The 15,231-nt window shown below is 53.1% G+C and overlaps 7 protein-coding genes across 7 annotated transcripts; 3 read left to right on the forward strand and 4 right to left on the reverse strand.

Annotated features, from left to right (window-relative positions):
* Positions 1-1,509: 1,509 nt before the first annotated feature.
* On the reverse strand, positions 1,510-2,198 carry CTAM01_05013 (uncharacterized protein; the record flags this gene model as incomplete). Its single annotated transcript, XM_060521043.1, has 2 exons — positions 1,510-1,605; positions 1,758-2,198. 2 exons carry the CDS (start codon positions 2,196-2,198, stop codon positions 1,510-1,512), a joined length of 537 nt encoding a protein of 178 aa, XP_060384412.1.
* Positions 2,199-3,207: 1,009 nt separating this feature from the next.
* Positions 3,208-3,397, forward strand: CTAM01_05014 (uncharacterized protein; the record flags this gene model as incomplete). The annotated part of the gene is made up of 2 exons (XM_060521044.1): positions 3,208-3,304; positions 3,366-3,397. 2 exons carry the CDS (start codon positions 3,208-3,210, stop codon positions 3,395-3,397), a joined length of 129 nt encoding a protein of 42 aa, XP_060384413.1.
* Positions 3,398-4,248: 851 nt separating this feature from the next.
* On the reverse strand, positions 4,249-4,482 carry CTAM01_05015 (uncharacterized protein; the record flags this gene model as incomplete). The annotated part of the gene is made up of 1 exon (XM_060521045.1): positions 4,249-4,482. The coding sequence occupies one exon, from the start codon at positions 4,480-4,482 to the stop codon at positions 4,249-4,251; it is 234 nt and encodes a 77-aa protein (XP_060384414.1).
* Positions 4,483-4,814: 332 nt separating this feature from the next.
* On the reverse strand, positions 4,815-5,411 carry CTAM01_05016 (uncharacterized protein; the record flags this gene model as incomplete). Its single annotated transcript, XM_060521046.1, has 1 exon — positions 4,815-5,411. The coding sequence occupies one exon, from the start codon at positions 5,409-5,411 to the stop codon at positions 4,815-4,817; it is 597 nt and encodes a 198-aa protein (XP_060384415.1).
* A 399-nt stretch (positions 5,412-5,810) lies between these two features.
* CTAM01_05017 (uncharacterized protein) lies at positions 5,811-7,445 on the forward strand (the record flags this gene model as incomplete). Its single annotated transcript, XM_060521047.1, has 1 exon — positions 5,811-7,445. The coding sequence occupies one exon, from the start codon at positions 5,811-5,813 to the stop codon at positions 7,443-7,445; it is 1,635 nt and encodes a 544-aa protein (XP_060384416.1).
* Positions 7,446-8,157: 712 nt separating this feature from the next.
* Positions 8,158-10,085, forward strand: CTAM01_05018 (uncharacterized protein; the record flags this gene model as incomplete). The annotated part of the gene is made up of 3 exons (XM_060521048.1): positions 8,158-8,576; positions 8,646-9,963; positions 10,038-10,085. 3 exons carry the CDS (start codon positions 8,158-8,160, stop codon positions 10,083-10,085), a joined length of 1,785 nt encoding a protein of 594 aa, XP_060384417.1.
* A 2,602-nt stretch (positions 10,086-12,687) lies between these two features.
* CTAM01_05019 (uncharacterized protein) lies at positions 12,688-14,641 on the reverse strand (the record flags this gene model as incomplete). Its single annotated transcript, XM_060521049.1, has 3 exons — positions 12,688-14,308; positions 14,362-14,466; positions 14,523-14,641. The coding sequence occupies 3 exons, from the start codon at positions 14,639-14,641 to the stop codon at positions 12,688-12,690; spliced, it is 1,845 nt and encodes a 614-aa protein (XP_060384418.1).
* Between the last annotated feature and the right edge of the window lie 590 nt (positions 14,642-15,231).

Below are 15,231 nucleotides of genomic sequence, written 5' to 3' on the forward strand. Positions count from 1 at the left end.
TATTGCATGCTCGACACTTTTGCCTGGTACCTCTGACTTGACCTAACACCGTCCGTACATACGCCGCTGAGCTCAAGCCCTAGTTCACTCAGCAAACGGCGTGGTTCGCGAAGAGGGATACCGGCCAGCCCCGGTGGAACCAGATAGGGACATGGCACGCCCAACCATTGCCTCCTAAGATCTGACGACATCTTGTTGGCTAATCGATCTAATGAGATGTGATTGTATCATAATCACGATGGATGGGGTTCTCTTGTGCGGGCCAGGGAGCCCATTCTGCTATTTCCGTTGGCTCTCGTCCCTTTTGCCTGTCATTGGGCAAAATGTGTAGCGAAGGCGAGAGCTTTCACTCCAACGGTCTTCGGTCTTCGGTCTACCTGTTCGCCCCTCTCGAAGCCGGCAAGCGGCGCAAATCTCGTGGGCGCTTGCCCCAATAGTCCTCGAGGCTGCGCCGTCGACCGGAGACGGGCCAGCCTCGAGAAATTTGGGGCCGGTCAGAACCTGGCCGACCGAGGCACCTGGGGTTCGACACCCTCATGAGAGCACAGCCATTGATTGTACCCAAAGCTTGCATCTACTACACCTAACTGGTGCAGCCGTGTCTAGTGTACGGAAGAGGGTGTGCAGCGTCACAATCTCTGCAGTCTGCACGCACTTGTTGAGTCGATATTCTCAAGCCCGCCGGTGCGGTACCTGGATTGGAGATGAGGTTTTTTCCCCCTTGGTCTTACGTCCCTTGCATTAGTCGTGCCCTGATGGAGGGTTGGATTGGCAGTCCATTCGCCGATGCTGAATTACCAAATGCAGAGGGGACGGAAGCGAGAGGGGAAGACACGGGTGGCCGGTGACGGGCATGACGGATACCATCCGGTGCCTGGGCTCTAGCCTTAGGGCTCCGGTAGAAGCGCGCGTGGAAGCCTCACCTTGCAGCAGTACCGCCCAATTCTTTTCTCTGTCAGTACGGTTGCATCGAGGAAGCCCACAGGAAGAAGGATCCCTCATCCAACAGCCTCTTCGCTGTGCCCACTTCACATGTGAACTGGAAAAAGTTGCATACATCCATGTCAGGGAACGAAGCCGGCTGACCGGGTGGGGGCCCGATGATTCTGAATTTCTGACGGGGGATTATGACCGAACAGAAGGCCGATGCGGAGGCTCGCCTGAGTCTTCTTTGGCCTTTGAGCTGAGCCTGGGTGCGTGGAAGATCGGTGCCTTTGGACCGGTCTGGACTCGGCCAAACAGGAAGAAGAAGAAGAAGAAATGGAAAAGGTACTTCCATTCTTACAGTTGGACATCAGCGGTTTGGGAAAATCTGCATGCGGCGAGACTTTTCTCGAAGTTCGAAGTCATCGGTCGGCGGCAAGCCACAGACCCATCACCGCAGGCAAGCCGTCAAGCCAAGGTCGGCACTCGAATCTCAACAGAAAAAGGCAAAAAAGGGATCAGAATTTTCACTCTCCGGTCCCGACGGAATCCAAATTCGGATGATACAGTGGCGGTAGGTTACTTCTATGTTTGGGATGAAAGAGGGTGGCTAGCGAGGGGCGTGGCGTCCTTACCTGTAAGCCATCCGTTGAAGCGGCTTACAGTTCCCTCGGAACCAGGCTGTCGACACCTGGATGATGCTGATGTCGCGTGCGCCCCCTCCTCTATTTGGTAATGATGATGGTTCACGGGTCTACTTAAACTCCCAACAGTTGATGCCGGCAGATACGAGGGAAATAACGGCGAATAATTTCACAAGGTGGATGATTTACTCGTTCAATGAGATGAAAGGTCGTCTTCAACAAGACATGGATGGCCTTTAGGCGGTTCGGGTCAAACAGGCCGCCTAGACAGAAGACCACGAAGTTCCCGGCCTTCCTACCGGAAAGCTCGGTGCGCTTCTGGGCGGTTTCGCCTCTCATTCCAGGCCATCCATCGTCATGGTGCGGCGTGTGGCAAAGAATGGGGTGTTTCTTTTGGGACTCCGTCGCACGATGCCACGAGGCGTTGCGGGAGACATCGGCGCCAACAGTTGGTGTCACGATTGCGTGTGTGCACGGGCGAGTGTTCCCAAAGCGGGAGCATGGCTGGAATTCGATGTGACCGCAAATAGCTGTCAAAATCTTTAGAGGAACATTCCTGCGACGATGACTTGGATTCCAAGGATCCCCGATATTGGGGTGGGTGGCGGCGATGCCTGGGAAACACTTCATGGCGCTTTTGAGGGCTGAAAAGTCAATTGAGAGAGAGGAATGAAAAGCCAATTCCCGCTTTGGAGCTATGGAAGAGTCTTTCTCTTCTTTGCGTTTCTCCATTCAAAGGAAGGGCGCTGCAGCGTCAAAGTCAAATCAATAATACCTTACTCAACAGGGCCAGCAAGACCAGAATCCGACATTGAAGCCCGGACTGGCCAATAGAAGAGGAAAGCGACAGCAACTTGCGCGCGAAAAGGCGAATGGCCGAGTCTTGCGCGTTGGGACTCTTGTCTGCCCTATGTTTGACTTACACCGAGGCGCATGTAGAGCAGAGGATTCGATGCTAATTCCAAATAACCACCCGTACCTCACAGACTGCGCCCTCGTGGCAGCTTGGACTGGCGCGCGCGCACGCTCAATCGGGGAATTCTTTTTCATCTTTATCCTTTCGGGACCGAGGAATGCTGCGGGCTGATGCAAAGGTTCGGCGCCACCAATGTCTGAGACCCCGTGATCGCCCGTCAACCCGCGATAAGAAGAAAGCAGCAGATTACTTTCTACCTTACTACGTCTTACCAAGGAGATGCTGTGCTTTTCGCTGCGAGACATTCGAAACCCCGGAATCGATCGATATGTGATCTCGGGGTAAGGGGACGACGGCGCACTGATGGGGAATATCGAGCGATAAACTTTGGTTGCGGAAACCTCGAGCTGGGTTCACTTTTCGGTCCGGCCTAGGCAGATCGAGAGAATGCTACCAACTGGTAAGGCCCTGGTCCGGTTTGTATTGTAACTTCACCTGAGGCCCAACCGGTGAAGGGCAAGTCGTTGGTGACGACGCAACGTCTTGTAACTGGCACCCTTCGAGATGCAGCGTCGTGGCCGTTGGCGGTAGTCCGCGGACGGGGGAAAGGATTTGCCCAACGGCATGTCAGGCACAACGCAGTGCACTGCTACTTTGCCGCTCAACAACTATCGGGAATGAGGGTGATCCTTCGACACGATGCCACGGCTGCTGCTGGTGGTGATGTTGCCGCCGCGGCCATCACATCACATCCCGTCACTGGCCAGGTACCCTCGCTCCCCCATTGGACCACGTGTGGCCAGCAGCGATGCCACGTCCGATTTGTGCCTCGGGTGCAGCATCGCAGGACAGGGCTCTTTTGTCTTCTTTTTTAGGTTCAGGCACGAGCAGGACCCTGCGACGTGCGAGCTGAACTCTGCGCTCCTCCCGTCATGGTGAGAAGAGACGAAATAATCTCATGTTCTGCAGACGGCATCTGTTCGTTGGGGTGACCGTTCGTCTCTCCTCCGTGGGGGGGAAAGGACGGGATGGAGGGGGTGTGGACGTTGGTGTTGGGTGTTCACCACGGTTGATGCGGGTGGGATGCGCTCGGTCAGAGTGGTTGGTGCCGCGGTTCGCGGAGGTGGGATTCCGGGGAAAGACGGGCTGGTTTCAGAGCCGGGAAACTTTTTTGCGCTTTGCTCTTACAGAGTCGAGAACTCCCAACCGCGACGCGGGCGACGACGCGTATGGTGTGGTGAGCTTACACACTTTGTGTGTGTTTTCATGGTTCTTTGGGTTGTCACTAATATTTTACACGAGATTTTGCGACGGTCTAGCTTTTTTGGTTCCTTTCGCGCGACGACGCGTACAAACTTCTACCGAGGCATGGTTGGCTGCGACTACTCGACTGGATGTGGGACAACCTCAATGCGCGCGAATCATCAAGGGGGATGGATTGGAGGAATTTACCCCCGAGGCAGAAGGCATACATCAAGGCCTGGTTGCTATTTAGCTTCTGGATGTCCAAGTATGTTGTGGCGTCGCGTCATTCGCCCGGCCAACGGGAGGCAAACCACGGGATGGGACGGGGCGCGCAATCGGTGACGAGATGTTGATTGATGGGCAGTGTAGTGTGCCTCGGGACGAGCGGGAAGGGCAGAGATGGCGGGCGTTTGATGGGTCAAGCTTGATCGGTGAGCGACTGGGCCTTGGTGAGTCCTGAAGGCTCGGACTCTTTGTCTTTTGAGAGTGGCATTGACACGATCATTGCTCTTGGGATAATTATCCCGCGAAAAGATGAGGCTTGGTTCCGGAGAGCGAAGGAGGAGCGATGCCAGATTCTGCAATAGACGCGACGGGGAGACAGGTTCGGCATGCCACGCTGCGATAGACCCGGCGGGTGCGGACGGCGGATGTGGATTGCGGGACGGACGGTAGTCCTGCGGTGGTGGGGTCGCGCGGTCCATGTGGTTGCAGGAGGAAGGATTTGCGGTCCCGGCGGTGCGGGCGCGGCATCGCTCTTTTGTGGTTATGAGTGAGTCTATCCGTTGCAACATAATTATCCCAGAGAAGAGGAGGAGGAAGAAGAAGGAGGAAGAGGTCTATGCTGAGTTGTTTGCTCAAGCGCAAGCGCGACATCGGAGGCGACATGTCGATTCGCGCGGCACATGCACGGAATGCTGCGAGACACTGGGCAGAAGGGCACAAGCCTCGAGGCAGCAACAGAGGATGAGGTCCAGACCTGGCCGAGCGCGGGTGTCTCTTCCCTTCTCGCTCTTTGTGCTGGTGGGCGTTTTGACTACCCTTTGTTGGTCCCTTTTTTATTCCCGTTTGGTGCCCACGGTTCCTTACCTTAGCTGGGCTGCTGGTTGAAAAGACTGATAAGGGTTCTCTCCGCGGGTAGAGCTTTGAGGGTTGAAGATTGAGGGTTCGAGAGGATCTATGCGCCTGTCTGTCGCTGTCTGAGCATGAGCGTGAGCAGTATTTTGCCCCCCCCCCCCCCTCGTCTGAGGGTTTGGCAGGCCTAACGGGGAGAGATTCCGCGGATGCCGGGTCCGAAGGTAGGTTGAGCTGTGGCATCTTTGAAGGTGAGAGAGGGATAGGATATGTGAGGGTTTGTAGGTTCTTTGGGACCGAGACGCTTTGCCCGGATGGGATGTGATGTAAGAGGCTTTCCCGGACGTCCTTTCGCTTTTGCATGAATTCCTCGGTCTTTTGCTCGTTGTTGTTGATTCGGGGGCATGGTCTGGTATACGCCTGAGAGCTGCGAATGACGGCGTTGCGAGGGAGGTATTGTGGGTTTGGATGTGATGCTCTTGGGCGACGGAGGCGCAAACAGGACGAGGCGTCTCTGTCTCTCTCACGTCCCTGGGAACTTTGAGTATGGTTCGCACTGGGATGAATTGCGAAACGTAAGGCAAGGCTGCATGGTTCGCTTTCGACATTCGCGAGGCGGACTGTTCTAGGTAGACGGTTTATGGACTTGAGGAGCTAGCTAGCAAGCCCAGGTAATTCGAGGCAAGGTAAGGTGAGGTTAGGTGAGGTGAAAGATTGGCAGCAGAGGGCGACTTGAGTCTGGTGGCTTTTCCGGATCGTAGGCAGCAGCGCCGAAAGCGGGGTCGTTTGGGCCCCCCCACCAAGTATCGTCTCAACGTCTTCGTGAATCGCTTCGTGAACAATGGTGAAGTCGAGCTTTTGAACTTGGGATTTCGTTTATGACTCATCCTACGGCACAGCAAAGCCGATAAACGTGAGAGTTGAGGACGACGTCTATAAGGCAACTCACCGCATCTCCCGTCAGCGCTTTGGAATCTCGACCGTCCACCTTACAAATTCACATAACCATGGCGCCCCGAAAACAGCCCAAAACATGCCAACACACATCCATCGTCGTCGACGCCTCAGCCTACGGCCGCTCCAGGGCAGGGTTCCTCCGCGTACCCGTTGAGAAACGTGTCGCGGCGACTACGAGGTCTGGGAGGGTTATCCCGGTTGCCGATGCCGATGCTGGTACCTCCAATCCCGACCCCAACTCCAACCCCGGCCGCAGCGCCGGATCCGGCTCCGGATCTGACGTCCCCGCACCGCCTGACCCCTCCACTTTTCCCGGCCCGCTTGTCCTCCCCGACGACGACCTCGCGCTGGAACCGCGGTATCCGCCGCAGAGTTTGCGGGCGTGGGCTTCCGGGGAGTGGAGGAATCGGATTACAGGAGGGAGGAAGACTTTGTATGTTGCCGATTTTCCGGGTGTCGAGGGGGAAGTTGGGTTTATGAGGGAGTGGGAGGTTCCTGTTTTGGAGGGCGGTACGGCGGATGGCTTGGAGCAGCCGAAGGTGGAGGATGTGGTCTCGTATTTTGAGGCGTTTTATCATCCTCTTCCGGCGAAGGTTCTTCCTACTGCGTTTAGGTTTGTCAAGTGGGATGATGAGGGCGTTCCTCGGGGGAAGGCGAAGGAGAAGAAGACATTCATGATTGGTCTCGCAACAGGATCTTCCGTCGTCGGAATCAGATGTCGCCCGTCACCCGACGACTTTGCAAAATACCAACTCAACCTCAACGACCTCCTCGACGCCCTCTCAGGGGTTCTCCCGGGCGACGCGTATGCCGCGTGTATGCTTATCGCGCAGGATCTATACGAAGACGAAGATGATGACTTTTGTTGTGGACGGGCGTTTGGGGGTAGTCGGATTTGTACTGTGAGTTCGTTTCGGTATCGGCCGGCGATGGATGGGGTTATGGGTGTGGAGAGGGGGCATGGGTGGCCTGCGAGTCATTGTGGGCGGTTTGTGAGGGAGGCGTGTGAGTGGTGGGAGGAGCAGGAGGAGATGGAGAGGGTGAGAGAGGGGGGAGGTGGGATGGAGGTGGATGAGAGGGGGAGTAAAGGGAAGGGCAAGGGGAAGAAGGAGGGCGGTGGTGAGGAGGTTCTTGTTGATTTGAGGAAGGTGAAGGGGACGGCTATGGGCGCTGCTATTTCTGTGTCGAGGAACGTTCTTGTTCCGAGGGAGGTGTCGCGGAATAAGAAGCAGGCGGAGGAGGATTTGTACGGCATGTGGTTTTCACGTGTTGCTAGGACAGCGGTTCATGAGGTTGGTCACTGTCTTGGGATGGATCATTGTGTGTACTACGCTTGCGTCATGCAGGGTACGGGAGGGTTAGGTGAGGATTCGAGACAGCCGCCGTACTTTTGTCCTGTTTGTGAGGCTAAGTTCATATGGGGTTTGGGGGAGATGGGTGTTGTTGAGGGGGGAAGGGGCGGGAGGTGGATGGAGGGGAGGATGAGGGAGGTTGAGAAGGAGAGGATGGAGGTTATGAGGGCGTTTTGCGAGAGGTGGAAGGGGGTTGGGATGTTTGCTGGATTTGGTGGGTGGTTGGAGGCTCGGTTGAAGATGGAGTTTGGGAAGAGGGATGAGGCGGAGGTATCAACACGTGTCTCGAAGGAAGTACGGGAGGTTGAGGTTATCGTGATTGATTCGGATTAAGGGCGTACGAAGGTCAGTGAAGGGGTGTGACTGTAGTAGAGATGAATTCTTTTATCTCATCAAACGTCACAGCTGTGAGATAAAATGTCCCATGCTGCCAGATAGCATCAATACATATGTATATACCTATTTATATAGTATAGCTATCCCACCCTTTTCACCCCATATTCGTCCACGAATAATCAGACATAAAATAAAAGTTAGAGAAAGACTAGAGACGGATGTAATGACAACTCTAGCAATTAATGAGATACTTAGGACAGTACCAACGACGGGGTAGCTTATAGGTAGCACAAGAGAAGAGGCAATGTCGTCTCGCCGTTGGTCGCATGGGAAGTATGCCTCACTTTCAGAATGGAAGCTGCGATTGGTCAGATTCACACCGAGAATAGCAACTTGCAGCAACCTCGTCGCTTCAGCTCTTGCCATCATTGGCCCGTTCAAGACGTATCCTGCAGGCAGAATCGTCGGACAGTGAGCCTGCTTCAAGACGACTTTCTTGTTATTCCCCTCCCAGTCACGTTTCGCCCAAATACCCCTCACTTTCGATCGCTTCACCTCGTTTCTCGACAACGTTTGGCGACGAAATACTCCCACGTGCTCCTGGCGGATGCGCGCTTTGAGGCCCCAGACGCAATTGCACTGTTACGCAACTTGGCAGCACCTTCCTTCCTCCCCCTTGTTGGCTTTACGACCCTGACGCTACGGAAATATGACCCCACTCGAGATCATCGGCCTCGTCAGTGCCATCATCACGTTCGTCGACTTCGCGGCCGAGAATGTTACGGTGGCACGGGAGATTGGGCGGACCGGGTCCGCGACGTTCAAAGACAATGCTGATCTGGAGCGTCGGGTTAAGCTTATCGAGGAGCACGTCGCGGGACTCACTCCGAAGGGTATTGGTGCGCCAAGGGATACAAATGAGGCCCAGCTGCTGGATCTTGTTGAGGAGTACAAGAGCCACACAGTTCAGCTGATGACCCTCCTGGCTGGGCTCAAGTCAACCAAAAAGCGCCACATTCTATCCAAGATGGTCAAGGACTTTCGGAAGAAGAATGAAAAGGAGACACTCCAGAAGGAGTTGGATGATTGCAGATCCAGGATCCATTTGCAACTCACTCAAATAACGAGGTAAGAAGCTTGGATCAGACAACAAGGAAATAGACGCGTGCACCTACTAATGATTCTTCATTTGCTTAGAGCGGAATTGAGTCGCCGCCTCGATGAAATTTCGGCCCAAGGACACATCAACGCGACTGAAATGCAGCATTTGGGCAAAAATATCGAGGGGCTGCAGTCCAACATCGAGCTATGGAAACATGTTCCGGGTTTGGTGGAAAGTGTCCACGATATCCTGTCCCGCTCGAAGGAGGCTGTCGAAAGCACTGCCCAGCGCTTGATTTTGGAGAAGCTGTATGTCGGTGACATGACGAGGAGGTTCGATGAGATTGAACGCGCCCACGAAAAGACATTCTCCTGGCTTTTGGGCTCGTGCACACCGTCCACAAGCGATTTCGATTCGAGCGATGGGTCCGAGTCCAGCCACAGCGATGGCTCAGGCCATGTGTCTCGAGGAGAGAATGAGTCGCCGAACGAAGGCAGCCAGAACTCCGATCAATTTGAGGTACCGGGCGCTGGTACATCATCAGACGACTCTTCCTACGAGGATTCCGATTATCAGTCACAAATATCCTTAGAAAGAACTGCTCGAGAGCTTCAAGCACAACAAGATCTGATAGACTGGTTAGGTCGTGGAGGAGGCATCTTCCATATCTCTGGCAAACCTGGTGCAGGAAAATCGACACTTATGAAGTACCTCTGCCAAAGTACAGCTACGGAATCCTATCTCAAAGACTGGGCTGGAGAAAAGACGCTGATTTTGGCAAACTTTTTCTTCTGGAAGCTTGGGTCCACAGCTCAAAAGTCATTAGATGGACTACTTCGGGCGCTTTCATACTCTATTCTGGAGCAAGCCCCCGCCCTGCTCGAGACCGTGTTTCCAAAGCAGTGGAGTAAAGCTTCTCAAGGTAAAGCATTTTCAATCCAGAGCTCCGAGATTGAGTCTGCCTTCTCTCATCTTTTGCAACACACGGCGTTCTTTTCCACACACAAGATTGCAATCTTCATCGACGGCCTAGATGAATTTGATGGAGACCACGACAAAATGATGAAGATGCTTCGCAATTGGTCTAAGAGTGTCCCAGAAGATATAAAACTGTGCGTTTCAAGCCGTGAATGGGAGGTCTTTCGACAGAGGCTAGTCAACTGCCCTGGAATTCGCCTGCAAGACATTACGAGCCGAGATATCGAAGCGTACATCAACAGTGAATTATCCGACAATGAAGACTTCAGATCATATTCTTCGGAGAACCCAGGAGTTGAGCATCTCGTAGATCAGATCAAGAACAAAGCCGAAGGCGTGTTTCTCTGGGTAAAGATTACATTGAGAGGTCTTAAGTGGGATCTTCTTTCCGGTGAGCGACTGGAGGATCTCGAAGCAAGACTCAAATCATTGCCTGTAGGCCTTGAAGAACTCTTCGCATCTATACTAGCCTCCATTAGAGATGGGACTCACACCAACAGACTGGATAGAATGAGGGCGATGCGAATACTTCTCCTTGCAGCGAAGAAATCCCGTAATGGCTACCATGGTCCTCCCCTGCTACTCACAGAACTTTCGTTCTTAGGCGACTATGAGAAGGATCCCAACTTCGTTTTCAGCTTCTCAACCACAAAAGACGCCGATAGAAGTTGGATCTCAAGACAAGACAGAGCTAGACGGTTGGTCTACCAACGTTGCATGGGCCTTCTTGAGGTACACTTTTCTGTAGGCGATGATCGACCACGGTTGATGAGGGGTGTATGTGACTTCTTCTTGAGGTCTACACGGGCTTCCGAGCAAATCAAATGGCGGGACGAGAACAAGTACAAAATAAACGAAAATCTCAATAGCGAAATCAAGAGCAGCCTGCAGAACGGAACTGCACGAATCCATCGAGAAGGCCATCTCGAGATCATCGACAAGGCGGACGGTGCATTTCTGCATAATCATGCGTGGTACAACAACCCTGGCAAGCTTAATGATGAACACCCTTCCAACGAGCTGGTTGTGTGCACACATCGATCCGTGTTTGAGTTCTTGTCGCAGCCACACATTAAAAGTCTCATCGACGCCGAAGCCCAGTCCTTCGACTTGGCTGATTTCCGACTCCAGGCTTTCTTGGCATCTTTGAAACTATCTCGTCCCTGCAAGTCGTTCGTCTCGAGAAGTATGGCGGCTTGGATAAAGCATTTTGTTCGGATTTGCTTTGTATTCCGCGAGTTGGCCCAAGATCGGCTACTGACTTTCTGCGAAGAACTGATCCGCATTCTGAAAGTTCAAACCCCGACTCCAAGCATCGGACCATACATAAATCGGGCAGTGACGTTTCAACTCGATCTATCCGAACTACTTTACGCCATAGAGACTGATGGAAGCCTGGGTATTGCTGTATACGTCGATCTTATGGCAGACTCATGGCCGATCAGCTTGGATAGTGGGTTTTACCAACTGGGACGTCGAAGCAAACGGGACATGTATTACAACATGCTTCTGGACTTCTGCCTACCTGAGATCTTTGATTTTCCCTTCGAAAAGGACTGGACAAAGACATCATATGAAATGAGGACATGCGAGTATATCTCCAAATGTTTTGAAGCAGGGGCAGATCCTAATGGGCTATCTCTACTCACAACTCGATCGAAGATGAGTTTAACTTGCTGGCGATCATGGATTATTGTATCCATCGCCAACATAGTCCTTTTCAAATCATGGGTGCCCTACCTCAGGCTTTTTTTACTCCATGGTGCGGACCCCATCGTTTGGGTCCACGTCGAGAGCGATAGAATATTCCTCTGGTGGCATGATGCGTCCCAGTGGCACGAAGCTAGCAGTTTCTACTACGGGGATGAAAACGATTTTCTTGATGACTCCTCAAGGATCTGGTCCGAAATGAGGCATGCCAACACATATGAAGAAAGCGGTGCAAAGGGTTTTGATGTGTTACTTCGGGATTTTCTTCCCATTTGGCTCCAAGAAGACGGTGCGGAGCTGCAGGAACTCTGTGAACGTAATCAAGGATCAAAACCTATCTTGCGGCCGCCTCTTTTTAAGATAGAAGAACTCCACTAGTGGGTTGGACAATATGTGGTTTACGACAGTGCTAGTTTCTAAATCTTTCAAAATAATGCTTGGAAGGCATGTAGCAATGCCTTTATATAGCCATCACATGCAGTCATAAAGTCCAAAGGGTTCTTCTACCTTGATAGCTCTACATTTTCGCGGCCACACTAGGTCAGAAGGCTCACTAGCACCTTATTACTACTACTCCCCTTAGTGCGAACTGTGACCAACGTAGTCATAAAGTTCGATTTTCCGCTGCCCTTCTTTACCTCATTTTCTCCTTTCGTCCTCGTCTACTTCACTTGCATGTCAGTACCACTCGGGACTGGTCGACGTCTGAAGTCTGGAAGATCGTCACGAAAAAGCTTGTAATTATAGGTGAACATAAACTCGAACGAGGCATGGAGTTTTTTATCAATGTCACGCGATGAAGCCAAGCTTCACTTCACCGCAAGCGATTCTGCCCGAGTTGATAAAGTGACAGTTGGCACTGCGATATTGCGACGTGACACTTCAAACCCCAGCATCCTTCTCCTCCTCAAACGCAACTCGAACGAGAAACACTATCCAGGCGTTTTCGGAATACCCGAAGGAAAGGTCGACGCAACGGACCCAAATATCTGTGACGCCATCATACGCGAGGTTATCGAAGAGACCAAAATGAAGGTATCGGATATTAACACTCCGTTATCTCGCATCGGATACACCACGGAGAAGATCGAGAGAACGCCGACAGGAGTAAGAGAAGATCGTGAAGCGCCATGCTCTCCAGCTGAGCTACGTAGTTACTGTCGAAGGAACAGAGTTCCAAGTTGAGAAGAAGGAGCACTCGATGGGGATTTGGGCCACCCGCGACAGTCTCGATCATATTTCCATCACCTCGGACATGAGAAAGGTGGTGTTGGAATCTCTGGATATTGCAGAGGGCCGGTGAACTGCATCTGCGTGATGAGAAGGGCATCTGTCGGCCAGATGAAACGATGGATTCAGGAACTTTTGAAGCCGAGTTCCAGGTGATTTGCAGCACTTGACGGGTGGTCAGCATTAGTCTACTTCCTAGTCATTGATTCACGAAGCTACTTATGTTGCCGGCGAAACTACTTCCCAGCAAATCATCGACAAAGATTCCTCAACGTGCTTCCACTCCTTCACATCCGGCTGCCATCTGAACATTCTGCCGGACACATCCCCCTCGCGACTGAAGCGCACCTCGCGTCTCGACATGCGTGACCACTGCTCAACATCGTCTCCCTCAGCCGTGTTCTCATTCTCAATCGCCACATTCTTCAGCGCGACGCTGTGGAAAGCCCTACTATCCCAAAGCCCGTCTCGGCGATGGTACTTGCCCAGCAGCTCTGTCGCCTCTCGTCTCACACTGTCTTCTCGGCATCGACACGCAACAATCAACAACGGTAGAGTAGGACCGTTGTCCATGCTGAATGTCTCAGTGCATCCGCCGCAGTTCTGTTGCGCCGAAAGAACGATTCGGCTGAGCTGAACCATTTCGCGGAATGATGGCGTCAGCATGATCATCACCTTGATATCCTTGTAACTCAAACTTGAGACATCGGTCCAGAGAGTGAGGTACTGTACGCGCAAGTTACAGGCATCCACATAGGCGTGGAAATCCTGTTCCTGGTTCGCCCGCAGGGTATCGTAGACACCTTGAAAGGCATTCTGCCAACGTCGTAGATGGCCAAGGAACTCAGGGAGTACAGTGGCCAGCTCATCCAGGTGACTCGGAGACAGAGCTGGCCGCACATAGCTGCCCACCAGCATCTCTTTCGAGAGTCCGTCGACAAACATTTCCGTGTAGATGGGACATCTATGACACGTGTAATGCTGCACGACCCTCCACCAACGCCGTGCCATGTGGACATCTGTGAAGACGGTTGGCATCTCCTCGACCGCATAAGTACGCTTGCTGCCCCGACAACACCAGCTGATTTGCGTAGCATCCTTGGAGTGCAACACATTGTGTGACCAGGCCTGCATCGTCAGACCCTGAAACACCCACGCAGCATCGTCACACACTGCGCGGATGGAGTCCGTCACGGGACCGTCCTCGACCATGGAGCGTTGGTTGAAGTAGGTCTCCATCATCTTGTAAGCATGATTCACATGCGACAGTGCTGCGTTGCGGTCGCCGTGGAGACACTCGAACGTGACAAAGAGTACGCAGCAGACGATGGCCCAGAGCATATTCTCGCTTGATGGTTGAGAACTGCGCACAAGCTTAATCGCGCGGCCGTATTGTTGTAGAGCGAACTCATAGTGCGGTCCGTTGGCGTGGAGTTCCTTCCGGGACCGCCTGATGAGTGATGGGACGAGGGCGCGGGCCATTCCGGCCATGGCTAGGGCGGCGTGCTTGATCGCTGGCTCACGACGCGCGAGCTGCGGGACGACGCGGACCATGATGTCGTTGGGGAAGAGGTAGATATTAGCCACGAGATGCTGCCAAAAGTCAAAGTAGACCTTCTCCTGCGGGTTGCTGAAGAATGCCGACTCATAGCCGGGTTCCCTGAGGACAGCAGCAGGCCAGACCCGCCAAGTTCCCTTGGAGATGATTAGGCGTGGTTGAGTTTGACGATCTGGCTGCTTCTGCTGGAATTCATAACCTTCACATACGCCAGGCCCTCGAGGCGACTTGGTGCATTTCAGACAAAAGGGACGAGTTTCATCGCACTTGATGTGTCGCCGTCTAGACGTCCAGGGTCAGCATCGAATACGAGCCAAGATGTTGCGGCAACTTACTTGCACGTAATGCAGCCCGATCGTACTTTGCCCGCACAACTTCGCTTAACTCGTGGTCGCTTCCCCAGAGAAAACGTAGCCATCTGGGGAGACATTCCCGGGAGTCTGCAGACCCATGTTAGACGAGAACGACGTTACGGTGGCACGTGTGGCGTAGTTACCTCTTCTTCCCGCGCCACACGGTCGGCAGCGGGGCAAGCCCATCCGCCGGGTCTGGACTCGACGACATGGAGTCGGAGCTCGATGCAGCGGGCTTTGGTTGCAAATGCGAAGCGTCCATTTCGAGGAAAACATGTAAGATTGGAACTTGCGTAAGCTTCGATGGGGGAGAAACCGTTTTAAACCAAACCCCAAGTTGCCGCTGCCTGCTGGATATCACTCCGAAGTTCCGGCTATCGTCTGGGATTTGACCGACTAGCGCTGTAGGGCAGAATCCTTCGAAGGATCGCCGGTCAATTCCCAAGCTCCCGTCTCAAAATCTCACCAGGGACAAGGGCTCTAGTATATCCCACTTGGCCGATATTGATCGACCAACGAACCTTAAGAGGAGAATTGTCTAAGGACGGCTTACATGTGCCCGCAACACAGCGAATTTGCCATGACTATGCCAAGTGGTCTAGACTCGATGCGGCCAAGGGATGCCCAAAGCAGCACACGGTAATTCTGATAGCCAATCATACGATTGAGCGCCGTCTTTGAGACTTTCTCAGCCACAAAGGATCTCCTACTTTGACGGAACGAATCTCCCCATTGAAAGGGAGAATGTGGTGGCTGCTGCAGAAGCTAGGTATCCCCGATCGTGACAGGAAGATTGCAACCAATCACCGTTCTTGACCGTTCAGCCCCAGCCGCCTTTGAGTTTACGACATC

The sequence above is a fragment of the Colletotrichum tamarilloi genome, assembly GCF_030869305.1.
Source record: "Colletotrichum tamarilloi strain Tom-12 chromosome Unknown Scaffold_12.1, whole genome shotgun sequence".
In the NCBI taxonomy this organism is placed as follows: Eukaryota; Fungi; Ascomycota; class Sordariomycetes; order Glomerellales; family Glomerellaceae; genus Colletotrichum; species Colletotrichum tamarilloi.